The sequence below is a fragment of the Caenorhabditis remanei genome, chromosome III (assembly GCF_010183535.1).
Source record: "Caenorhabditis remanei strain PX506 chromosome III, whole genome shotgun sequence".
Taxonomy (NCBI): Eukaryota; Metazoa; Nematoda; class Chromadorea; order Rhabditida; family Rhabditidae; genus Caenorhabditis; species Caenorhabditis remanei.
In genome coordinates this window covers 11,574,803-11,601,334 of record NC_071330.1, presented here as the reverse complement: position 1 = coordinate 11,601,334, position 26,532 = coordinate 11,574,803, and the positions used below count along the sequence as shown (strand labels likewise).

Genomic DNA, 26,532 nt, shown 5'->3' with positions numbered 1-26,532 from the left:
ATGTTAGTCACCATTGTCGTAACACATGAGGAGAAGAGAGCTATCGATCGAGACACTAGCCCCGCCCCCTTAGCTATGAAGGGACCGCCCATCAAAACGATAGAAGCATTCATTCGTGTTTGACGGGCTCGCACTTTCTAGGTTTTTCGAGATTTTATCTAGATTTATATTAAGAATTTTTATAGACTTTTAGGGCTCTTGTCTAGGTGTCTTCGAATTCGATCAGCCTATAATAGGTATAGGAAAATTCCTTTCGAGGTTTTTTTCAGATCCGGATTTCCTAAAAACCTGGTCTTTTATCTGAAACTCTCGTTGCCCAAAGATCGATTTTATTGTTATTCTGATAAAGGTATTAGTCATCATGTTCTTATATTCGCATCACGATTCGTATCAGCATAAGCCCCGCCCTCTTTCTGAGAAGGGGCCGCCCATCGAAACAGAGGAAACATTCATTCCGGTCGTGGCAGCTTTCTATTTCCTCTCTGGGATTTTCGCTTTTTTCTTGTTTCCTTCACCACTGCCTTACTTCAACCGTTCTATTGATAGTTAAGAAAAGTCCATTCTAATAAAATACTCCTCCCCAGAGAGTACATTACTTTTTTCGTCTTTCTCGAGCATGACTCACGGTCATTGACCTTCAAGCACTGATGGCATCACAGCTGTGTGCATGGTACAGATGCATGACCCGTGACACATGGGTGAAGGGGGAGCAGCATGACGTGGCAGTGATGGTACTTGTACTCTGAATAAGAGTAGATGCTCATAGTGCAATAATGTCTATTCGATATAGAATCTCATTCACGGGAACCTTTGTTTCTATGACACAAACTGGAGACGTGGAAGATCTGATCTTCAGTTAGGGTTACCGTAGAACACACCTTCTCACATTCGTTCTGTGCGTACATTTTTTTAGTGAAACAGTCAGAGATCTGAATTGTATGTAAGTAAATGATCTAGTACAGTAATCCTCTGGCACCGAAGATCCAGGCTTCCGGACGAACAACGATTCTTGTACACTTGTCTCTTTCTACCAATGCTTTATCACCTCTCTCTCTCTCTTTTATCAATTTTTGTCATTTCAGAGCAATCATTGTGAATCTTCACAATCACCATGAGACTCACACTGATCCTCATATGGATCGTGGTTTTCTCTGGACTCCCCTCACTCGTCATTTCCTCAGACTTCTCTTCGAATGCCACCAAAACCCTTGTCCCTCAAATGACTATCGTCGAGATGATCGAAACGTATACTGTCGAAACCATCAAAAACGAAACGAAGAAAGAAAAGAAACCAACCTTAGCCTATAAAATCATGAACATGGGTTCGGAGAACAGCTGGCGAGGATTGTTGTACGGCGGTCAGTTATTTTATTTATGTAGTCGAGAGTTCTCAAGCTTATTGAACTCAAAATCCTCCAAAACCTAAAAATTTCAGTCCGTACTAAGAACAAGACCTTGCGTGTCAAAATTTCGAACATCATCCCTACCTACTATCTCTTCCAAAGCTGCAATCAAACCTTCTGGCAGTCAAATGGACCAATCGAGACTGCAGTTATCGACTTTACCATGCCATGGATTCAATATCTCTGGAAGCTGTTGAGAACATGTGATCCCAAAAATCAGTGAGTTTATGAAGTAGAACTGAACAGGGAAATCGTTGGGAATATCAAGAAACAAAGCCAATGGAGGCGTCCTTTTAGACCCGGGTCGGCAAATTTGAAGCGATCCGCACTCTTCATCACACTAGAGAATCCTTGTAACCACATCCTACTCCTTGAGTTGCTACGTACCTATTGCACATCTCTCTTATTCTAGATTCTTCGTCTTTACGGCTGTCGACAACTCCACATTCTCCATAAAATCTGATGCTCATGTCGATTTGTTCGAGTACAACACTACTCACACCCCCAAAGAGACTGACCACATCACTAACGAAGTCCGTATTCGTGGGCGCAACAATTCTCTCTTCGATGTCAGAATCAACGGAATGATCGCCAGAGGTAAGGCTTATCTAGAAACGTTTACTTCTGAAATAGTCATCACCACAAGAGTCCTGCGACAAAGACTACAGTTGATTATCCTTTTCAGCCCTCCAGTCCAACGGTACTTCTGAAATCCGCATCGCCGCCACAGGGTCGCCACTGGCCATCCACTTCCAGCTCGTCAAGTGTGATCTCTTGTTCAACTTCACTCTCAAAATTCGTCCGAACGAGATGTTAGTCGTTGATGAGAAGCTTCTGAACGTGTTCAACATGCTGAAACACACCTACTGCTCAAATGGAACTGAGGATGACTTGAGGTAATGAAAGACTTTCCAAGAAGCTCTTCAGCCAATATTCTCTTCTTTTCCAGCTTCCAACTGCTCTTGAATTGGCCTCCACGTGCCATCACCAAATCGATCAAGTTCGTTCTCTCTCCCACAATTCCATCTTTGATCTATGTCCGCCGCACCAACAGTTCTGGTGATGAAGATGACATGGCTCTCTTCTGGTACGGTGTATCTCTGACTCTTGTCTTCCTCTGCCTCTCAGCTACCATCTTACTTCTTGCTCTTCTCTACCATATGTCCTCTAAGAAAGCCGAATATTTCGTCACCACGGAACCGGTTGTTGCCTACCGTCGTCGTCAACCAATCATCCAGAAACGCCTTTTCAAGAGAAGTATTGTGGTTATTGAGCGACCCAGTGACGTGGAGTCACCGTGTGACACGGAGTCACCTGATGACAACGAGTATTGAGTCCTCTCCATTCACAAATTACTGTACCTATACGGATTCCGCCCTAAAATCTAAAAACCCCTGTCAAATAAACCCATAACATCTCCATTCCCCCTTGGATCCTGCTCCTCAAAAATCAAAAAAAAAAACTTATTCAATTTTCCCTCGATTTTCCCTATCATTCATTCCCGTTTGTTTCATTCTCCCTTCGAAAAACGCCATTCCAATCAGCATTATGATTTTGATGTCCCATGAAGAAAATCAATGTTTTTGTACAATGACTCCTCCCCTTTTCCCTAGAAATCCTTTGCTAAAGGCACTTTTCACTTCTCCATTTCGTTGGATTCTTATCATTCGTACTTCACTTTATTGTTCTGTCATTCATCTTGAGTTGTTACAATAAATTATGTTCTTTTTTCACGCCTTGTTTCAGATAGTTTTCAGTAATTTGGCTCAAAAAAGTAAGCGAGTCTGACCGAGCAACTCAACTGACTCCCGAAATCTGTCGATATGGATGTCCATATGTTATTTCAGATTCTGCTACCAAATTACAGTATGCCTTATTTCAGGTGTTCTTATGTATGAATCACCCCGAAAGAAAATCAAAAATCGGTCTTGTTGTCTCCGCCCACTTTTTCTCTAAATCTCTCATTTCCCAGTGATCTCTCATATTGTTTCCTACAGAATCCCATAATATTACTCACAGTTTCCTTTGTTCATACTGTCCGCAAGAAAAAAGAGAGACAAAATATTAGCTCCGCCCACTTACTGGAGAGACCATCCATCGGAGAGGAGAAAGCATTCAATCGATCAACTCCTTGTCGTTAAAGCCCCGCCGATAGAAAATATGATTCCCGAATGAACTCCGCCCACTTTTCTCTGCGTCTCTCCGTTCCTCGATCTTCTTGTTCTTCTAGAAAATACGATTGAGTTCGTCACTTTGCAAGAAAAGAGAGGAGACAGACATTAGCCCACTCCCCCCACCAGGAATAAACTCCGCCCACTTACAAAAGTGACCCCAACGAAAACAGTGGCAGCATTCATTCGTTCGAGTCCCGGTCGATGTTGTGGATGGTTACTTTCTGTCTCTCTTTTTCTCATGTTTTTTCTTCCCATAAGATGTTCTTCCAAGGGGTTCCACTATATTTTTGTAACATGCCCTTGACTCAATGAGCTCTAAGCATACGATGCATGTACTCGTGGCTCATAGGGAAGGGCATGACTTTCTGCCATCTTGCTGAGGAAAATTGTATCAGGGAGCCATCGAGAGGATATAGATTCTCCGATATAACAAAGTTCGGACATCCGGACTTACAGAACTACCAATATCCGTTTCTCTTGATATTTCCTAGTTATCGCTTTCTCATAGCTTCTCGATTCTCCCCTCAATTTCTCGTTTCAGACCAGTCTGGACCTTTTTGTCTCACTTCTCACCATCATCCCGATGAGAATCACACTGATCCTTTTATGGATCGTTTCTCTCTGGGGTCTCCTCATAATCTTCAGCTCCTCGGACTTCTATGCCAGCGAACCTCTGGTGATCAAACTGACTGGTTTGGAGGAGGAGTGGATCCGATTGTTGTCTAGTGGTTAGTTTTGATAGGTTATCCGTCTAATACTAATCAAAGTGGACGAGTAAAATAAACTGATTCCAAATGATTTCAGCACGCCTCCACAACCATTCCATCCGTCTTAACATCTCCAACTCCGTTCCAACTCATTATCTCCTCAAAAGCTGCCATACAATCATCTGGAAGTCATATGAACCAACCAAAACTGTGATTATTGAATATACTCAGCCTTGGATTCCGGCTCTTCTGAAGTTGGCGAGCAGATGTGAGCCCAAAAATCAGTGAGTTTACACCACCATACCCTCCCTATCAATCTCAGACGCGTTGGGTCGCTACGCAGTCAAAAACCCCTTTTGACCCTGTCTCTATCTCTTACATGTAGAGTCGCTACACAGCCAATTCATCTTATAAATTTTTTCATCTTTAACAGATTCTCGATTCATGCCATTGACGACTCCTCCTCCTCCAACGGCTTCCTATCAGTTCACATATATGAAGTATGAATTACTCTACCTCATCTTCATCCTCCTTCTTATCACCATGCTCCTTCAGTTTCAAAAAAGATATGAAGTCACTCCGGAAGTCGCCTACCATCAGTATCATGTTTTCAAAAAAAGTCAAGACTTTTCTTAATTCCTAAGCTTTTTCAGCATCATTCTCCCCTAAAATATTTTTTCTATACTATTTCTCCCTTTTTTCTAAAATTCACCCAGGATCTTCACAGATTACGAAAAATTCGCTGTCAAATGAACCCATGATTTCTCCCATTCCCAGTTGATTATTTCTCACCGAACCCAGAAAATTTATTTTTTGTCCCCTTTTTTTTGTCTTTTCATGTCTTTTTTCGAATCCCAATATATTTTTCCCGAATTTCAATAAATACTGCACTTCAACAACTGTAGTACAAAACTTCGCAAGGGCTTCCCCATCTTTTTCGACAAATTCCGGTTTAAAATCTGGAAAAATCTCAAAATCGATTGAAAACTCTGAATATTCTGGAAATTTTTGGAAAACGATAATCAATCACGACAAAATTTTAGAAAATAATGTTTTGAAAACTAGATTTTTGGGGATTTAAGGATTTATAGTCTGAATCTTGTCAAAATTCGAGCTATTTCATTCAATAAAGTTACACAAAAGTTAAATAATGTGCTGAAATGTGGAAAAATTATTTCACAGGTAATTTATAACTCATATGACTAATCAGAAGACGAAATGAACGATGAACGAAGTGGATTCTTAATGAAAACGATTGGAGAAGATGGTGATGCATGTATAACCAGTGCATTCGTCATCTACTTCTGATTCTTCCACTCCTCTGTGTCCGAAATTCAATCTGAAGCGTCCCGATTAGTTTCCATCACTGTTGAACCCAAGACCTTCGAGTTCTGATTGCACGGATTCTGAATAGAAAGAAGGCTCTGAAAAAAATGTGCAGATTTTCGGAGACGTTCTCTCAAATCCTTAAATTTCAGCAGCATAAATAATAACAGCGCTGAAGTAATTCAACGAAAACTTATCAGATATAACCGCGTTTCAGTTTATTTAGAACCATTGAATTTACAAAAATACCAGAAAAAACTTAAAGGGCCCAAAAAAGACAAAAAAAACACATGTGGACCAACTCAACAAAAAAGGAATGAACGAAAAATATGTTAGAGAACAATGATATTATGGAGAAAAAGTGGGTGGAGCTACAAGGAACACCTGCAAGTCAAACTATACAAGACACGACACCACCAGAACGAAGAAAACAATAAAAGAGCAACAGGAAAGGTTATAAAATCGGGGAAAAGGGATTTGTACAGGGAGAAGTAGGCAGTAAAAAAGAAATCGAGAAGAAAAGCTAAAATTTACAGCGAAAAGTGAAACAGAAGTTTTGAGACTTGAAATTATATGAATCTCCATGTCAGAAAACTATAATTTATTTTGAAGTCTGGGAGTCTAAATACGATCATCAATCTGAAGATATCCAACAAAGAATTGACCGACAGCACGACAAGCCGGTGGACTACGAAGTGAGCTACGGAGCAATAACTCGATGAGCGTTTCACAGCAAGGAAGTGGCAAATCGATTAATCCAACAGATGTATCCTCTCCATTCGCACGTGGATCACTGGCAGCAGTCGAGTTGTTAAACACTTTATAGAGGAGTTTAATGGCTGGAAACGGTGTCAGAACAGTTCCTTCCTCCTCTTCATTTTTCAATCCTTCTAATGTTCCATTTGCAATGACAACATAAGAATCCAGTAGCCAAACGAGCATATAGGGGACCTTGTCGAGGGATCGGATGACCAATTTCATCGAAGTCTGTCCTTCACAGCCATTTAGAACCAATTGTGCCATGTAAATTGATAATTGAGACATATTGAGTTTATCAACGAATGGAATCTTCTTCTGTCCAGCAGTCATGAGAGTAGCGATGTGATTGAATGTATAAAGATCCGGGTGGTCTGAAAATGAGAATGAATTGAATCTTTGTTAAAATACGTCTTTTATTGCGAAATAGCTCTCAAATCCGACAGAATTTTCTTTCGAGAATCTGGTCACTAGGCAACCAAAATATCACCATGGGGAGTTCGCTTGCTTCAGTTTTCGGGATTTTCATTCAATCCTTTCCCTTTTCCAACCATTTTTACACACGAATATGTGAAATTCAATGTAATTACTCACTTTTCTGAACACGTCCCAATTGGCATTTACATCCGGCACATTTGATATTTTTCTTCTCGTCAACGATCACATTTTCTTCCAAAACTGATAGTTTATGAAGAATTGAATTCGCATAACTGATCATTACTCGTTTTTCGTTTGGAAGCCATTTTGGATTTGCTTTCAGTTCTTCTCGTTTAACGTGTTTATGTCTGGAAATTATTACTGGAATTGTGAAAAATAATTTATTTTAACTGTTAGGTGCATTTAATTTGATGAAAATTTGAAATGTTTTGATCAAATTCTTTCGGAGCATTTGTTTTGAAATTTTTGTTTTTGTTAATATTCTCAGAAATCTTTTATAAACTTACTTGTCCGGATCACAAGCAGCTCCACACGAATCTCTGCAATAGAAATCTGCTGATTGTGTAGTTGAAAGGAAATCATCATCCGGAAGACATCCGATAGTCATAATATATTCCTCTGATAATATTCCAAGCTTGCATCGAGCGCATACGATACGTGGGTGCGCTTTCGCAGCAAACTCCTCTAATTTCTCTTTTTTGCATACATCGACTGCGAGACGATGAGCGGTTTTTTGAATCAATGGAGAATCGATTGGTTCTACATTCACTTTACACATAAAAATACGACCAGCTCCATCGGCAAATGTTGGTGAGCAGAGAGTAGATGCTTTGATAGTGACATCACGAACTGTTGCACCGAAACGGGTTGGTTTGAAGTCTGATCTGGAAACGAATAGGTTGAATGAAACATCGTTGAAATCATTCTTATATATAAAAGTCAATTGGGCGTTGTCTGTTTGTCTGAGGCGATGTCCGCAACGGTTTTGGAACGAGATGAAAAACTAACCCTGCGGGCAAAACCGAACTAGCGTGCTTTGGACAACGACCGCCGCTTTAGACCACTCGGCCAAGCGGGCACATTTGAAAAAGGGTTGCCACGTAAATGAGAAGAGGCCAGCCGGCTTAACCGCCGAAGGCGGGGAAGACAGGCTGGTTTATTATAAATGAACTAAGCGGAGGTAAAAAGAACACAAGTTCCCATACTTTTCACTCTTTTTCTGTTTTTTCTGGCTCTTTTTTGTCGGTGAATTGGGTAGAGACTTGGGTGAGCCACTAGTTGATAGACTCCTATCCCGTTGTTTTTTGATTTGAACACCGCCGTTTGATGATGATTGTTCCGCCTCTTTCTCTCGTTTGAGAAGGGATTCTGGGGTGGGTGGAGCTCCGATTCTGATGAAATTGTCGGTGACGTTGACGACGTTGATGTCAGCGTATTTTCTGAAATTTTCGAAGATTTTAATAGGAAAACTAATATTTTTGCACCGGAAAGTAGCATTATATACTTTAAGTGACAGATTCACTCGCAGAAACAGATTTTAGAGGTATAAACTTGAAAATTAACGCAAACATTGCTCTGTTAGGGCTCATTTTATACAGTTTAAGCAATTTATGAATATATTTTTTCTGAATCAAAATCATCCTCACATCGTCTTCCGATTTTCTTGCTCCGGAGCCGGTTGTTTCTCTCTGAAACCGGGTGGAACGTCGACGAACAACGACGCCAAATCGTTCCTCGGTTTCATCTCCAAAAAGACCGACATATCGGTCCACTCCCCAAACGAATCCAGCGGCGACTTGATCATCCTGAAATGCGAGAGTTTTTCTATCAGAGAATGGATAAAAATTGACCGGAATTTGCGAATATTCGAGAAAATTCGAGAGAAAAAGAGAGGAAACGGTGGAAAAATAAAAATTAATTTTTTTCTGTTAGTATGCAAGCGCGCTCCATTCAGGCAAGTGAAAAGTAGCGCGTGTTTGAATTTAGTTTTTGTTAGAAAATGAAGTCTCGTTCAGTGTCAGGGCTGTTTAGAGGAAAATCCTAAAATAAAATAGAGAAACATCTTTAGGAAATCCTAGATGATAGAAAAATGTACTAATAACTTCGACGTTTCCTCTAATTTGACTAATTTCTGAGTTTTTTGATGATGAGAAGCTAATTTTGCTAAATATGTGAGGAAAAAAGGTCAAGTTTCAGTAGTGACTTCTTCACTTCCCTTAAACTGGATGTGAAATCAAGTATAATCCAGGAAACATCCATGAAAGGTTCGATTTCCAACAATATTCGCAATGGAGCGCACTTGCATCCCTAAAGAACTAAAACTACATTTACAAAAATAGGTCAAAAAACTAGCTGTTAGAACATGTAAACAGTAGAAAAGGGCAAAATGATGGCATCGGAGTGGGACACGAGGACGAAGAGATACTCTTTGAAACACGTGACTCTAGTTTCTCTGGTCACTCTATCGTTTCTTCACTCTATTTCTCTCAAACTGATGGACACGACATTGAACAGGAAAGAAGAGGAGATGGACGAGGCGCCTCTCTCAATGTGTTCTTTTATTTTGTATTGGCATGAAGAGAGAGAAAAGATGAAGATATTGGCACTGAGAGTTGATTGGCAGAGGGTTCCGGAGGGGGTCATAGGACTTTAGGTTAAGGTTTTCGAGAGCTGGAAATGAGATTTTGGAATCAGCATATCTTTCTGATAGAGTTGAATTTTAATTTCAGAAGTTAGTGATTAAAATCGAGTCTGAAAAATAGGAAACTATATTTTTTGCTTTTCTGAAGTTGACAAGGTTTTTGAGCTAAAAATCATCAAAATCGGTTGAAAACTTGTAGAACTACAGGTTTTCGAAAAATATCAAAAATCCCAAACTTACAATTTCTGTCATAACTCTCTGAACTTCAATCCAAACCTTTTCAAACTCCAATTTTCTAATTCAGCGTGTTCTTAGCTTTCAAAAAAGTATAATCATTCCTATGTTTAGATGCTACCATAAAACTACAGTACACCATACATATTCGCCTTTAAACAGGGATACTGTAGTTTTCGCGGTGGAGCCCATCTGGAAGCGAACCTAAACATGGTTAGGCTTTTCTGAAAGCTCTCGTCACACTTATTCAGAATATCTTATTCGAAAAAAGTTTGGGCCGAATTTTCGAAAAACTGAATTGGCACGATCTTCAAAAAATAGAAAATTCCCTCATCTCATTGAGTGTTGGTCTCACAACAAAGACTACAGTAACCTTATTTAAAGGCACATACCGTAGTATCGTGATAAGACCAAACGTGCCCCAAGCCTAGACATGATCATACTCATTCGAACCATCTTAAATCGCTGAGTTCTAATTCTGAGACTAGAAATTTCAAAAAGTTCATTCATCAAATAAAATCAGTCGATAATAATACAAACAATCATTAAAGCAAGTTGGGACTCACAGCGAAGCTACTGTAACCCGAGTTCTGGTTTCGTCGCGAGACCCAACACCATTTGATTTGTGCATATTAAAATATTCCCGTTTCAGGTGAATCAGTTGCGATTTTGGAGAAAGCGTATATTCAGGAAGTGTAACGAAGTGGGAGAGAATACGAACAAAGGAGAAAGATAATTATCACATATCGTCCTCCTTGTAACCACCCTCGATAGTCCGCTTCACCTTGAGGAGCATATCAGTAGACCAGTTGTCAGGTCTGAAATTTATTGAATTGATTACAATTTTTCGAAATTTAAATTTAAATTCTACCTGCTAATTCTGTCAAAGTTGGCAACAGATTCAGTGTATGTCTCTTCATTCTTTTCCTCAATCGCTGCTAACAACTCCTTAACAAACTTGCATTCACGAGAATCTGAGAACGATGGGGACGCCATTTCGTATTTTTGAACAACGTGTTGTGTGTTGATCTAGAAATTTTTTGTTCAAGTTTTATGAAACTGTTTTTGTAGCAAGTCGACTAACCGGATCAATATACAAGTGACAGAGAAGAGCACGGAATAAATACTCGTTAGCAGCATATTTAAGGGTAGAGTGATCCGATACATTGGATGCAATCTTCTCGAATTCCTTACTAGCTTGAGCATATTTCTCAAGCTCAGCTAAATACATTGCTACTTTAACAAGACATTTGCTGGCACGAATTCCCTGTTTTTCAGCTTCATAATAATCGGCTGCTTGTTGGTAGTGCTTCTTGCACAGTTCTTTGTCGGGGAATTCCGTTTCGTACAATTCGGCAATGCTCACTTGATTTTCAGCCGCCATGATGATACGACCCATGTCAGTGTTGATTTCAGAAGTCTTTTCGAGACATTGAACTGCTCGCTGTAGAAAATTTGTACAAAAAAAATCAGGTTCTAAACGGGGAGGAGAAATTCAAACCTCCGGTAGAATCGTGCGGAAACAATTGGCAGCCTCGGCGTATTGTGTGGTGCAGTCATGCTTCGAGTCTCCTTGTCCGGCATAGAACTCGGCCGCCTCCAGGAATGCTTCTCCGGCTTCTTTCCAATTCCTGGCCTCCTTGAACAGATCACCTGCCTAGAAAAATGAACATTTAACAACACATGAAACATAAATATTGTAATGTGCCACGATGAGTCCCAGCCTACTTCCGCAGTTGCGCTCTATCGAGAAATTAATTTTTTTTCATGGCTGAGAACGAAAATTTTCATCGTGAATGTGATGAATGAATTTATTGATGTGAAGTTGCGAACACATTGTGAACTAAGAAATATGATTTTTGACATTTTTCAGTTTCAAAATTCACTTGTTCCAGGCTATTCCTTCCTTAATCGAACTGCATTTTTGACTTTTCGAGTATTATTCATCTTTAGTCATTGTCGATTTTCGGTCATGCTCCAAAACCGTCATTATCTGCTTTTCGTCTACGAGATGATTCGTCATGAATGAAATGAACAATACTTGAATGTTCATCGCGAGTTCGATCATTGGTAAATTTCCTTTCAAAAATAAAATTTCAGAAGCCTTCAGTTTTCATCATTTTTTGAGAAAAGATTTACAGACGGAGTTCAATGAACATGTTGTAGCTCTTTTTCAGAGGGATGAAATAATAAAATTTAGGACTTAAGAAGATGTTTGAATCAATTATAGAAACTACAATATGACCATCCTGCAAATGGTTGTTTGAATAACTTTTATGTTATATCATCCCTCTGAAAAAGAGCTGTAAATATTTTCTCAAAAATGAGACTTCTGAAGTATTATGAAAACTCTAACTCGAGACAAGTTGGAAATATCAAAATTTTGATAACTAACAACAAAACTTAGTTGTACCCTAAACTTGTTGTACCCCCAAAATTAAATGCCATGTGACTCGCAACCTTGATAACTGCATTCTATTTCGCTAGTTGATTGTTCAGCATAATATTCCTCATCTTCCATATCCATCGCTATTACCTCGTAATATATTCAAACCCCCACCAGTTTCTTGAGCTAAAGAAGAACTATTCACCTGGATAAAGAGATCAGGAACCTCTCCGTCACCTCCGAAACTGAAGAAATTGCCCTGAAAAATCCCATTAATCATCTGATAATTAAAAACAATTGATTACCTGCACCTTTCTTCGTCCTTCTGCCATTAATTGGCGTGCTCTTGCTTCGATGTCGGCCATTTTCTGAAAAAAACGGGAACTAGATAAAAACTTCGAAACTAACCAAGAAAAGTGCATAAACTACAACAAGAGGGAAGAAACAATATCGACGAAAGCAAGAAAAGAAAAGTGAAGAAGAGAAGTCAGAAGGAAAAAAAAAGAATCAATGTGGTCTAGTGGTCCCAACGTCTTCTTCTCTCGTTTTCTTGTAATCGCCCGATCATGTTTCGTTGGAACTGCGGTTCCAAGTTCGAACTGAGGCAAGAAAGGAGTCCGAGGCCATTATCGAACATCGGCCATAGAAGAGAGAGAGAGAGAGGAGTGTGCGCAGTTGAGAAACGAAGAAGGGAGAAGGGAGAGACAACATAGGAAAGACATTACATATATTCAACGTCTCATAAACGTCGATATATAGATTTCGCAATGCATCTGACAGATCATGACAATCAGAGCTTTCTTTCGCTGAGCTCGAATTCTAAGACTAGAAATTTCAAAAAGTTCATTCATCAAATAAAATCAGTCGATAATAATACAAACAATCATTATTGCTTTCTATTTTTCTCATTTAATAGCTGAGAATACAGAGAATCCGGATTGAGCAACAAATTTGAGGGTGTATCGAATTCGGCTACCCGTCCGGCGTCTAGAACTACGATTCTGAAATAGAAAAGTCCATTTAGGAAAAAGTTATCAATGGAGCGCTCTTACCTATCCGAGTCTACAATAGTATCTAAACGATGAGCAATTGAAATAGTCGTTGATTGGGGGAAATGCTGTCGAATTGCTCTTTGAACAATTCCATCGGTAACTGTATCCACTGAAGCAGTTGCCTCGTCGAGGATTACTATCCGGGCTCCCCGAAGAAGAGCACGGCAGAGACAGAGGAGTTGGCGCTCACCGACGCTGAAAAAACGTGGAATTTGAAATGAACGTCCAAGCGTTGAAGCAAGTTGGGTCTCACCACGAAGCTACAGTAACCCTTTGTCGCGAGACCCAACTTGTTTCAAACCTAGGCAAGATTATACTTTTCTGAAAGCTCTCAACCAGCTTAACCCGAAAAATGTGATCCTATCTAACACCCACCTCATATTCTTGCCTCCCTCTGCAATATGTCGATCCAGTGTTTTTTCATCTTCCTGAGCGAATTGTTTCAGCTGACAAATATCTAAACATCTCCATATCTGATCATCTAAGTATTGATTGAATGGATCCAAATTGAATCGAAGTGTTCCTGAGAAAACGACTGGTTCCTGTGGAATGATAATGAGTTTGGAACGGAGTTGATGCAATCCAATCGAATCGATTTCCACGTCATCGATTCGGATTGTGCCAGATTCTGCTTCGATCATTCTGGAAACAATTGGGAATAGAATCAACATTTTAGAGAGCGCAGACAGTCAGACGCTCTCGTTTCTCTGCTGCCTCTAGGCACCTACCTGTACAAAGCCATTGTCAACGAGCTCTTCCCTGATCCAGTTCTTCCAATAATTCCAATTCTCTCTCCTCCTTCAATTTTCAAGTCAATCTCTTTTAAAACCATTGGAAGATTCTTCCGATATCTCATCGAGAACTTGTTCAATTCAATCTTTCCTTTACTCGGCCACTTCTCCTCATTCTCTAAACTTCCTTCAACTATCCACGGGGCTTCTGGTTCCAACTTCTGATATTCATTGACTCGTTCCACAGAAACAATGTTTGATTCGATTTCACTGACAGCTCTCACACAGATATTCAAAACTTCTGTGATTGTCAGAGCATACGAAACCGAGAGACCAGCCATTCCGGGTGTCAATCCAAAGTATTTAGTGGAGAGTGTGGCAGATAAAGAGGCAAAGAGTACTGTAGTATTTCCAAGAAGTTCCAGACGAGTGGCCAACCATCTATTCGACATATGGGAGAGGTAACGACATTGGGCGAACTTGTCGACGTTGGAGGCGAGGGCACTGGTGGTTCTGTCAGTCTAAAACAAGAAATATTGAGGTTTTACGAGAGTCTCTAACAGTCTGTACCTTATCAAATGCCCTAATCGAAGAAGCGCCATGAATTGACTCTGCGATCGTTGACAAAATCGGTGACCGATTAGCACTTTCCAATCGTTTCAGCTGTCTCGAAGTGGGAATATAGTAGATCATAACAAAGTAATAAATCAATATCAATGGAGCAGCACACAACAAAAAGATTGGTGTGGAGATGGAGATGAGAACAAGGATCATACAAGCATTCAACAAGGTTTGCGTACACATCCGGATGTTGTCTTGTAACTTGTCGATGACGTCAAGGTCCTGAAAATGTTATATGTAGGAAGGAGGATAGAACAAGTGTATAAAGCCAGGACTCACTCTTGACAACCTATTGATGATTCTTCCAATCGGTGTGGTGTCGAAAAATGAGATGGGAGCACGGAGAAGTGAGTGGATGAGTGGAGCATGGAGACGGTAAGATGCACGGAGACTTCCGATAGTTAATACTGTGAAGGCAAGGGCCAGGAGGAGCACTGAAAGTACACAAAGTTATCTTTGAGAGACGCAGAGAAGGGACAACTTTTTGGATTACTGTAGTTTTCCTGTCGAGACCCAATTTGATTCAAACCTAGTCATGATTATACTTTTCTGAAAGCTCTCAACTAGCTGTTTCCGAATATCCAACTTTCATGGTATAGTTTGAGAATTCTAAGCCACTAGCAACCCCCGGACAGCCTCCATAGCTAGCAAAAAGTTGCCAACAGAAAAAATGTGTAAAGCATCAAAGTCTACATTTTCGTAGTGGATAATATTTTGAAAAACTCCGTCAACTTACTCTCCAACCCTCCGAATCCTGCATACACAATCAATCTCGTCTCCACACTGATCATCTCATCTTCGTAACTTGAATTCCCACTGACTCCGCCCCTTTTCTTCAGCTCTGCATTCTCATTCGACCAATCGGATAACCATAGAGATCTCATGATCATAACAGTGAAATGAGAGATAAAGAATATGAAAAAGGCGGAGGTGTTGAATATTCCCATCGTCCGAATATACAGATTGTAGACACTCTTCTTGACTCTTCCCAGCTGAACGTTCTCCGGATTTTCCGGTTTCTGTGATTTTTCTGATTTCTCGGAAATGTGAGAATTGGTACGATCGACTTTCTTGACAGCTTCTGTCTTCTCAATGATTTCTGGAGGTGTCACGTCTTCTGGGACGACGTCATCTAGTTCTTCAGCATTTTCAGCCTCTTCTGGGTTCTCACATTCGGCCCATAGTCTTCCAAAGGGACCTTCGAGGTGAGCAATGTCTTCGAATGATCCGTGTTGGACGATTTGACCATCTGTAAATTTTTATTGGGGTCTCAATAAAGACTGTGTTCTGCATTACTATCGGGTCTCGTAACGAAAACTACAGTACTCCGATTTTGAGCAGATACTGTAGTTCTCATGGTGGGACCCTAGTCTAGACAAATTCCAAACCAACCTTCAATAACATAAATACTATCCACATATTTCGTATACTGTAGGTTGTGGGTGACGAGAACTCTTGTCTTCGACCTCAATAGACCCTCCGGACCAATAACTTTATCGAAAAGTGCCCTTCCAACATGTGCATCAACTGCTGACAATGGATCATCCAACAGGTAGATATCCTTCTCTTGATAGACCGCCCGGGCAAGAGAGATTCTCGCTTTTTGACCTCCCGATAGGGTTATTCCCTAAAATCCAAAATTTTTGGCACTTCGAAAACCTAAAAAATGAGCTCACATTCTCTCCAACCATAGTCTGTTCTCCTTGCTGAAAATGTTTGAAATCGGGTCTCAGTTGACATGATCCAACGACTTGATTGTAGAAATACTTGCTGTATTCATTTCCAAATAGTATATTTTCTTTGATCGACTTGTTGAATATCCACGAATGTTGGGGAACATACGCAATGGATCCACCAATTTTTACACGACCTTCCAGAAGAACCATTTCATCAAGGACAGCGCTGAGAAGGGACGATTTGCCGCCTCCAACACTGCCGACGATGGCAATCAGTTGACCTGGTTTGATGGTGGCGCAGAGCTGAAAACTCGAAATATTTGGAAAGCAAGATTTAGATCTTGAAATTTTGAGTATTGTGTTACTTGGAAAATTTCTGATAGCCTACATAGTTTTAGGGATACAGTACCGTGTAGTAAGAAACACAATTTGGAACAAAGGTAGAGCTTCATTTTTGCAGTTGACAACTTTTTTGTACGGGCATTTCCTAGTTACAGTAATTTTAAGTGGACAGCTCAAAAATCGCACTATTTTGCACTGAAATGGGTCGATTACTTTGTCGATATGTAACTTGCTAGCGAGTGCTTGTACAAAAAAGTTGTCAACTACAAAAATGAAGTTCTACTTTTGTTCTATATAATCCATTTGAAATGTTACATTGTGGAACAATCAATGATACCGTAACACCATCTCAAAGTTGGTAATTTTCACATACAAAAAGGCCAAATTGTTAATCTACGGTACTGTAACTCTTGAACCAGCTGAGCTATTAAAAATAGTTCAACTAATGAAATTTGTAAAATTTCAAGGGCTAAATTTTTATAGTTTTTTACATTTTCTAGCTGTCAACCCTCTGAAGATACAGCTTCCGAGGGATAAATTATATACTCACATCTCTCAAAACTGGTGGATTCATAGGTCCTTTCCAATTCAACGTGGCATTCTTAAATACAATTGCATTTCCCAAAGCGACCTCAGTTTTGCTCTCCATCTCCTCATCATTCAAGAACTGACGGAGACGTTTGTTAGAGACACGTGCCTGAAAACAAAGATAAAATGGACAAACCGACACACAGACTGTTTTATACCTGAACCAAAGTGTTAATCAAGTTAGCAACCATTCTCATCGGTTGTCTCAACTGATTGAATATCACGAGAGCTACGAACGCAACAGAAGGCGTCAGTCCATTCTCATCTGGAGACCACAGAACATAGCAAGTGAACGATCCGATGGCGACGAGGAAAGGACTCGCTGCGTTGGCCACATCGACGATTCTACTCAGAATACACACATTTCGGAACATTTTGACTTCTTTCGCACGGAGTTTGTTGATTTGTTCTTCGAATGACTCCTCCCAAGCGTAGAGTTTCACCACTTTTATTCCATTGAGCATCTGCAATTTTTTGAGTTACGCGTTTTTCAAAACAGTCTTCACTGCTTTAAGACCCACCTCATTAGACAATTTCGTTCTCTCGTCCTTAATTTTCATCTGCTTTTGTTGTGACGTTTTGATAAATCTTGATGTTAAGAAGTTGAGAGGAACGAAAAGAATCATAATGATGACTCCAGCACCGGCAGCCCATCCTAGGGTTATGGCTAGCATAGTCATGGCTAGAGTGACCTGGAAAATGAAATTAGGTTGGTTTGACTGAGGTTATAGGGGCGGTGAAAAATTTGAGAGAGCGCAGACAACGAGACACTCTCGTTTCTCTGCGCTCCCTTCTCTCTCACATCATCCTACCTGAAACGGCACGGACCACATATTTTGAAGATAGGGTATTGAATGGACGATGATCTCGATATCCACTGCAGCATGATTAAGAATTTCTCCAGCTGTTCGGTTGGATCTCGCCGATGGGCTTAGTTTGAGAATTTTGTGAAGGATGGCGTTACTTAGGACGGTTTGATAGTAGACAGCTTGACGGCACATTCCGGCAATCTGAAAATGAAAATTATGATGGTGTAGCAGAAGAGAGTGTGTCGTTGCCATTATAATATGTTTCATATCTCACCAAGGAGCACAGATATCAAAAAGTGATCAACTACAAACACATAGAGCTTGAAATTTCCTACATTTTGAAGTAAACAACTTTTTGGTAACTTCAACAACTGTCGAGTTACACCCTTCTTACCTGATAATTCTGAAGCAATGATCTCGTTGTAGCTGAAAGAAACATTATGCACGCAATTGCGATTCCGAAAGAAAGTGGTTGGTCATGAAGAGATACGTAGTCAATTAACTGTCTGAAATTTCAAATATGTCTTCTCGTTTCTCTAAAAGACTCTCATCTCACTTCAACAAAATAGGATTAAGATAATGGACGACATCGGCAATGAGTCTGGCAAGAGTTAAGGTGATTATGGTGGCTTTTTGAATGCGGATAAATGGCCAAACGATGGATGTTTCACGGACGGTGCCGAGGTTCTCTGAAATGAAGTGTCGTATTCAGATTAAGGAAGATGAGAGCTTTCAGAAAAGTAAACTACAGTAACCCGGTGTACAGTAGGACCGTGGTGGAACCTTTTCTGAAAGCTCTCGGTGAGTTGACTCACTCTCCTTGGCCTTCCTGAACTCATCTCTCCACCTCGTATACAACCATTCTGACGTGGCATTCTGATTTAAATTATGCAAATTTTCATTTGTCAGCGAGTCTTTTGCACCGGTTCGAATGAGGGGATTCAGCCAGCAGAAGAAGATTTTCGAGATGAATGAACTCTTCTCCTCGGGTGTTAGTTTCGCTTTTTCTTCCTAGGAAATAGATAATTCAGGATTTGAGTTTTTGAGAACGACTCACATTTTCGGCGAGCCGTTTTGTCGATCCCGATAAAAGTGCAGTCTCAGCCATGAGAAGAACGAATTCGGCGATGACGCCTGCGTCAACTGTTGATTCGAATGCCTGAAATGTTGGAATAGACTCTCAGATACTGTAAATACTGTAATAGAGATGCTTGTGCTCTGACAGCTAATTTGGGTCCTTTCCTTTTTTTCCCTCCTTCCTCTTTCTCTAATTGGTGTTTACAATCCTGTTCTGGGGCTCCTTTATTCTGTTTTCAGATATACATCATGATTGAATAAAAGCTTAGAATGTTGATAACTTTGAACACGTTTAATTTAGAAAAAGCTGATTTTCTAGCATCCAGGCCATAATTTCAGGTTAAACCCCTTCAAAAGTCAAACCTCAAAAACAAAACAACATTTTTTTCAAAATATATAAGTTTTCTATGGCTAACCGCTACCAATCTGACATTTATGGTTTCATTTCTATCTCCTGATTAAAAAACGCTCATGCTCCCAACCCGCCATAATTTTCTCATTAGACCATCTCCCGTGTCAACTCACAAGAATCAGAAGTTGAACCGCTTTGAGAACTAATAATACCAAGAAAATGAAACAAAATGACGGATGAATTGAGTGAAGACGTTTCGAGAGGAGACTGAACCAGATGCAACAGTTTGCCTGAAAATTATAATATATAGGTGATATCTCAATAATTGAGTTAAAAGTCGTGTTCGTTCGAAAATTGTAATTTGACACATACTACGTACTTACATACAAAATTACTACAGTCTATTCCATATGTTCCCTCCTCTTTATAATAAATTCTCACATGCTTCTTCTTCTTTTTTCTGCTCTCTGTTTTTTTGGTGATGTCTGCGTCTCTTTCTATAATGGAAAAAGAACCAGAAAACCAAAAAAAGAAAACAAATTGAAAAAAGGAGTGGGAAAACGAAATAACGGGGGGTTGTCATGACTATAAAACACGATTTCTTGGATTTCTGGTAAAGAAATTTTAGGCGAAATGTTAAGATTGTGAAGTCTCTAAACCTATTCTAAACTATTAAATTGAAAAATTCGTAATTTCCTCTATGTTAAAAAAAAGGGAACCTTCCCAGAACGAGAGCGTCTACCAGCCTGCGTCAACATTTTGGTAGCTCTTGGTAGCTCAGTTATCTCAAAAACGTGAAGAGCTACAAGAAAGTGATCAATTAACAAAATAAGTAAAATAAAAAGCTCATCATTTTGGTAATTGGTCATTTTTTGATATCTTTGCTGGTTCTTGTGATATAGCTCTTTCTATCAAGATATTGAGAAAAGGGAGAGTGCTCAGAGAAACGAGAATGACTAACTGTCTACGTCTCCAGGCTCGAAAAAAACCAACCTCTCACATATTCCGATATTCAGACTAGAGCGTCTGAAAATCAATCAGAACTTTAATTTGGTTCTAGAGAAAAGGGTAAAATGATGAAAACGGGGGTTATCACCCTCTTTCTTCTTTCCTTTTCTGCTACTGATAAGAAGCAGAAAAAGTGGAAAAAAGTTATCATCAGAAGAAAAAAGTGGTGCTTCTTAAAAAATGTCTTCTCGACTTTCAGGGCTCCGCGGAGTACACTGAGCCAAAGCACGAAATGTATTTCATAAATCATTTTCATGTTTAATCTGTTCTTCTTAACAACCACTCGTCAGCAGGCTTATTTCATTTTTCTTCTTTTTTTGCTTCTTCTTTTTTCTATTGTTTACCGGAAGCACAATTTTTCATCGAATTGGATTCTGATCATAATTCATGACTTGGGAATTGTATTGTTAGGAGGAGAGAGGTCACAAAATTTTATGACCTACGATTTTTCAAGAGTTGTGAGGAGTTATGGAAAGGAGCTATGCAGAGATGAACGCAGAAAGACGAGGAGGGTACAAAGAAGCTAGACACTCTCGTTTCTCTGCGATCTCTCATCTCTCACTAAGGCAACTTCAAACGTCTGTATCTCAAGAACCAGAAAAGATATTAAAAAGTGACCGATTACGAAAATGATCAGCATAAAATTTCCTACATTTTATTAGTTAGTCATTTTTTTCGACTCTAACTGGTTTTCAAGATACACCGGTTTGTTTAAAAGTGGAAGGAATATATAGTTAGTCGCACTCTCCCTCACTTTCTGCCACTATATACATAAAAAGTTATTTCTAAGAATCTTAAAATCAAGAAAACATTATCCAACATGTTCTACCGAGTCGTTTTCCCCCACATAAAGTAACCTGACACCCTTGGCTCCGCCCACTTTCTGTCCCAACTTACAAGCGGAAAAAGATATGATATTTGATATGATGATGATCACAAAAACTCCTCTGAGAAATTCTTTTTATTTGCTCTTCACACTCACTAGAAAAGGGGTCAAACTTACGTAAGAAAGTACTTGAAAGAAGCGGAGAAGCGGCAGAAAATGATCGGATTGATTGAAGTAAAGAGCACCAAAAACGGCATTATCCACGAGGAGAAGCACTTGAAATATCTGGAAATGAGGGTTGGGAGTGGTCTGGGCGGTCTAAAATGGTCGTGACGGTCTGAAACGATCTACCGTAAAACCTGTAATAGAGGCGCATCAACTAGGAAGAGTTTGGAGCCTTCTATCTCCGCTGTAATAATATTAAAAATATGAAAAATTTGTCAACTGAAGAAATATTCTATGAATATTCAACTATATTTTGTCAGTTAGCAGCTTTTTGATATTTCCTCTGAGAACCGAGATATACCGCTGCGAACAGGCTGTATGCAGGTATGCAGGTATGTAGGACTATGAACGCCTGAGGCGGTCGAAGGCGGTCGAGAACAGTTCATGGTGGCAGGGCGCGGTTCAAGACGGTTGGCTCACAGCAACAATGAGCAAGAAGAACATCTCCATTAAAAATAAAACAATCTGAATGAATGATCAGTGTCAAAAATATGTGCTTGATTGAGTGTCCCCCCCCCTCTCCACCGCAGCTTGCTATTTGTTGACACAATTGCTTTTCAAAAAAAGTGATGAATTAAACTGATCTCTTACCAAATGAGCCCAAAAGTATTTGGGAGCTCTCAACTCGGGCTCATTATTCCTCACTATTCGGGTGTAACTTGGAATGAGAATCCAAAAAGCGACGAGGGGAAGTGCGGCGATTCCATCTCGGAACAGGAGACAGTAGGGTTCCTGAAAATCGTCAAATTACAGTTTATAGTTGAAATGGTTCATTCTAGAACTAGTTAGTTTTATAGGTAGATCAAATTAAAGAGACCTGAAAGTGAGAGAATCGCAGATCGCCACTAAAAACCCTTTATATCTCTGAAACGTGAATATCCACCAAAAAATGGTCAACTAGTAAAATGTACAAATTTTCATGTAGATCAATTTTCTAGTTGACAACTTTTTTGTGTCAACACTCCCTAGAGAACTGTGGCTCAAAGAACAACGTCTTCTAGTAGAGCCCAAGTGGGAGGGTCCCTTCAAATTGTCAAAAGAGAGAGAACATACAAAAACCTTGTCAATTAGAAAAACATGGATTTTGATATAAATCAACAAGACAATTGAGAAAGTGAGAGAGCGCAGAGAAGTCAGACACTCTAGCTTCTCTGCACTCTCTCACTCTCTCACTGTTTCAGCTACTTGTCTTCAAAGAGGAATATCTCAAAACCTAGATGCGCTATCAAAAAGTTGTCAACTAGAAAAATGAAGAACTAGACTTGATCTATCTAAAAAAACTAAACTTTCAAAGAATTCGACTATTTACTCACCTTGAACCCGTCTCCAAAGCACTGTTCCTGATATCTCATATTTCTAGCATCAGTTTCCAGACCAAAAGAATTCAACCTTTATAAGGATTCTGTCGGGTTGAAACAACACAATTCGACACCGTTTTCGACGACCTGATCATCTATTCGAGAGAAGAGAAACTCTCGGAAATTTACATTTTTCCCTCATTTTCAGCGACTTTTTTGGAACTGAACATGGGCAAAACGAGAGTGTTGGCATCATATATCAATTGATCATCTGAATTTTTAATTCCAGTTTTTCTAGTTCTATGAGTAGAAAGTACGTATGAAATGACGTCAGAAAATGGTCCAGGTCAAAAATGATTTTTTTCTAATAAAATGCAGGATATTTTATGCTGATTATTTTTGTACTTGACAACTTTTTGATAACTTAACTGGTTCTTGAGATACAGACGTTTGAAGTTGGCTAAGTGAGAGATGAGAGATCGCAGAGAAACAAGAGTGTCTAGCTTCTCTGTACCCTCCTCGTATCTCTACGGTCATATAATATCTTTGCTCCTTTTTTTTTTTCATATAATGATGCCACCAATACAATTCCAGCGTCATGAATTCTGATGTGCATCCAACGTTTTTTTTTTCATGGCTGCTTCTGAAAAGTCCTGAAAATGAACAAAAAACTCGGCTATATGTACATAAATCAATGAATTTCATGAATTTTCCGAAAACAATACTGGAGAGAATATATAAGTTCGAGCGATGGTCCCTAAGAGAGAAATAGACATAAAGTGCGTGTTAAATGATAAAAATGGGGTCATTTTGGGTGTGAAAATCGGGCGGGAATTACAAGTGGGGGGCAATTTAATGTTTCTTTTTTTTGGTTTTCAACAGTCTACACTCACAAAAGAAAACGCAGAAGATAAAGATCATTATGATACAAGTGAAAATGAGAAATAGAGAAAAAGAGTCAATGGATAAATATAGAATTCACATGAAGAAAAATAATTATTCTAGATAGATTTATAGAAGGATTTCTAGAGCTTCGATTGACCAGGTCCTTGATGACCTTGCTCGCCAGACTGTCCTCCAGAGGGTCCAGAGGGTCCGGAAGACCCAGAAGGTCCTGAAGGTCCAGATGGTCCCGATCCAGATGAATGTTGCTGTGAACCTTGCGATTGGGGATGAGGGGGCGGGGCTTGTTGATGGGATTGAGGGGGCGGAGCTTGTTGTTGTTGTTGCTGAGAATGTTGTTGCTGTTGTTGTGAATGCTGTTGAACCATTTGCAATGAAGCCGTCCGTTGCATATGCAGGACAGGCGGTCCTCCACCTGGAGCCTGCATTCCTTGGGGCGGAGCCACAACCACTTGAGCCACTTGTGGATTATTATCTCCACGTTGAAGTTGTCGTCCGACTAATTGTCTTCTGATCGCTGGAACTCCGCCTGCTTGTCCTCCTCCCATTTGTCCTTGTCCACCACCACCGGCTGCTGCTGATCGCATGTTCTGTGGTTGCACCATCACATTTATCCTCTGCTGGCCACCAGTACCAACTTGAGCAGGTCCAGCATAAGCACCTCTTCTGGAAAGACTGAAAATGCTCATAGACAGGGGATTACAAATAATGGGTGAGTTGGGTCGGGACTTAGACGGCTTAGTATTACTTGACTTTCGACAAAAAACATAAAATTTCCACCATTTTTGGCTGAAAATTTTGGGAAGAAGGCGTAGTTATTGGGGGATGAAAGCGGACTTTCTGACATCGAAAACACAGATTTTCAGTCAAAAATCCAAACGATTCGACTGAAAATCTCACTTCAAACGTGTACTTACTGCATAGTGCGTATCTGTCCAACACCTCCGTTTCCTCGATGCGGCAGAACCATTGCGGCGACGGTTCCGGGTGCGGGAGCTCTCCGTTGTCCAGCCACCATTCGTTGTGGTTGTTGACCGGCAGGCATCACACGAACTGGCACAACATTCGGATATTGATGCCGTTGATCGATAAACATACGACCGGCACTTTGATGCATGTTTCCGGTTGGCTTAAAATAGAGAAATTGTTTAGGGACAGGGGCGGGACGAAAGTGGATAAGTTCTAACCATTTCCAACTCAATTTCAGCAGTTTCTATTCTAACTCACCCTCATAACTCGTCCTCCTCTCTGCTGCATAACCATCGGATAACTACCTCTACCACCACCTTGTTGCACATATTGAACCCGTTGTTGTTGTGGTTGTGCATGTTGTTGTTGTCCCATAGACGGTCCACCTTGCCCCCCATTTCCACCCTGACTTCCATCTCCTCCTTGAGACTGTCCTTGTTGTGATTGAGATGTTCCCATAACCATATAACTTTGGCCTTGCCCTTGTTGCTGTTGGATGTATTGCACATTCGATCCAGACGCCGTTCTCCGTTGTATCGTCGGTTGCATTTGTTGCTGTGAGGGTCCTGACACTGAAGACGGTCCCGAATGCATAAGATGATGTCCTTGAGATCCTTCTCCTTGTGATCCATGAAGCATTTGATTCGAACCTCGCATCGGCATTGATTGCTGACTCTGTTGAGGATGTTGTTGCATTGAGTGTTGCTGCTGAGAATGTTGTGGTTGATGATGAACCTGTTGGTGTTGCTGTTGTTGGAATGTGGCTCCAATCGATGGAAGTGATCCTTGATGCTGTTGTTGAGACTGCATTTGATGATTACTCGGCCCTTGATGTCCTTGATTCTGACTCTGATGATGTCCCATATGCATTTGATGATTCTGTCCTCCAAGTCCTCCACCTAATCCGCCCATCGGCACTCCAGGTCCTCCAGATGGTCCTGGTCCAACACCACCTAAACCAGATGGTCCTGGCTGTTGTTGATGTTGTTGATATTGCTGTTGATGTGGGTGCTGTTGTTGTTGTTGTTGCTGTTGCGGATATTGTTGAGGTTGGAGATGTTGTATCGGTGGTAATGGAGCTTGAACTGGGAATGGAATGGGCACGAGTGGCGGCACTGCAATCACCATTCCCTGGCGAGCGGGTGCTGGAGGCAATTCTGTGGAGATTGGAACGGTGTAGGGCCGCTCGACAAGAGAATGATAGCGGATGTCTTGACGTGGGCTCTGATAAAATTGAGATATGAATTGATTAATACAAGTTAGAACTCACCGGTTTCGGTTGCCGACTCGCAATCAATCGTTTCTTACTCAGCTCGTATTGAGTAATCGCGTCATCTGTCATTGTGATGACGTCCTCCACATCCAAATTAATTCCAGGTTGAACTTCGAATTCAGCCATCTTTGCTTCGTGTCGAGGAGGCATTCCAGTTTCGAGAGATGTAAGATTTCGGGTTTCTAGAACTGGAAAAACATTAGTACGGAAGAGAAAGAGGGGATAGGAAAGAGTGAAGACAAGAAAGCATGCGTTATGTGTGTGTGTGTGCAGAATGAAGAAGATTACTGTAGATAGGTTTTATTTTATTTTGAAAGCTTACTTTTCATTTTTTCGAGAAAAAACCGGATTTGTCAGATTTCAAATTTTCGTTTTTTTTTTCAGTTTCATAACTGTTCAAACACATCCCCCAGGAATAGGTCAGTTTTCAGAAAATGTGATGAAAATATTCTGATTTTCTGATATTTGGAAAAATAGATTCATATTCAACTAGCTACTTTGATATCATTTCAGATCAAAATTTGATTACTATCTGAATGAGAAAAACCTGAAATCGTGTCTATATTAAATACTAGTGTTCCGATTAGCGAGACGATTCTCGCAATTCTCGCTGTTTCTCGCACTCGCATTACTCGCATTTTATATTTTAGTCTTGCGTGAATGCGAGAATATTTTCATTCTCGCAAATGCTCGCATATTTCTCGCCTCGCAAATGCT

At 40.2% G+C, this 26,532-nt stretch overlaps 5 protein-coding genes across 5 annotated transcripts; 2 read left to right on the top strand and 3 right to left on the bottom strand.

The window, feature by feature from the left end:
• Positions 1-1,111: 1,111 nt before the first annotated feature.
• On the top strand, positions 1,112-2,737 carry GCK72_010837 (uncharacterized protein; the record flags this gene model as incomplete). The annotated part of the gene is made up of 5 exons (XM_053728062.1): positions 1,112-1,358; positions 1,436-1,622; positions 1,816-2,000; positions 2,089-2,299; positions 2,353-2,737. 5 exons carry the CDS (start codon positions 1,112-1,114, stop codon positions 2,735-2,737), a joined length of 1,215 nt encoding a protein of 404 aa, XP_053587639.1.
• Positions 2,738-4,160: 1,423 nt separating this feature from the next.
• On the top strand, positions 4,161-4,920 carry GCK72_010836 (uncharacterized protein; the record flags this gene model as incomplete). Its single annotated transcript, XM_053728061.1, has 3 exons — positions 4,161-4,305; positions 4,382-4,552; positions 4,718-4,920. 3 exons carry the CDS (start codon positions 4,161-4,163, stop codon positions 4,918-4,920), a joined length of 519 nt encoding a protein of 172 aa, XP_053587638.1.
• Positions 4,921-6,231: 1,311 nt separating this feature from the next.
• GCK72_010835 (uncharacterized protein) lies at positions 6,232-8,608 on the bottom strand (the record flags this gene model as incomplete). The annotated part of the gene is made up of 5 exons (XM_003111442.2): positions 6,232-6,740; positions 6,961-7,151; positions 7,311-7,688; positions 8,010-8,243; positions 8,451-8,608. 5 exons carry the CDS (start codon positions 8,606-8,608, stop codon positions 6,232-6,234), a joined length of 1,470 nt encoding a protein of 489 aa, XP_003111490.2.
• A 1,810-nt stretch (positions 8,609-10,418) lies between these two features.
• Positions 10,419-12,430, bottom strand: GCK72_010834 (uncharacterized protein; the record flags this gene model as incomplete). The annotated part of the gene is made up of 6 exons (XM_003111668.2): positions 10,419-10,497; positions 10,551-10,708; positions 10,764-11,123; positions 11,181-11,336; positions 12,271-12,324; positions 12,371-12,430. The coding sequence occupies 6 exons, from the start codon at positions 12,428-12,430 to the stop codon at positions 10,419-10,421; spliced, it is 867 nt and encodes a 288-aa protein (XP_003111716.2).
• A 521-nt stretch (positions 12,431-12,951) lies between these two features.
• Positions 12,952-22,724, bottom strand: GCK72_010833 (uncharacterized protein; the record flags this gene model as incomplete). Its single annotated transcript, XM_053728060.1, has 21 exons — positions 12,952-13,066; positions 13,118-13,312; positions 13,493-13,759; positions 13,846-14,369; positions 14,419-14,691; positions 14,749-14,903; positions 15,206-15,718; positions 15,862-16,096; positions 16,146-16,448; positions 17,038-17,184; positions 17,234-17,539; positions 17,597-17,767; positions 17,888-18,085; positions 18,279-18,390; positions 18,441-18,573; positions 18,700-18,895; positions 18,942-19,043; positions 19,487-19,603; positions 21,325-21,432; positions 21,964-22,104; positions 22,686-22,724. The coding sequence occupies 21 exons, from the start codon at positions 22,722-22,724 to the stop codon at positions 12,952-12,954; spliced, it is 4,350 nt and encodes a 1,449-aa protein (XP_053587637.1).
• Between the last annotated feature and the right edge of the window lie 3,808 nt (positions 22,725-26,532).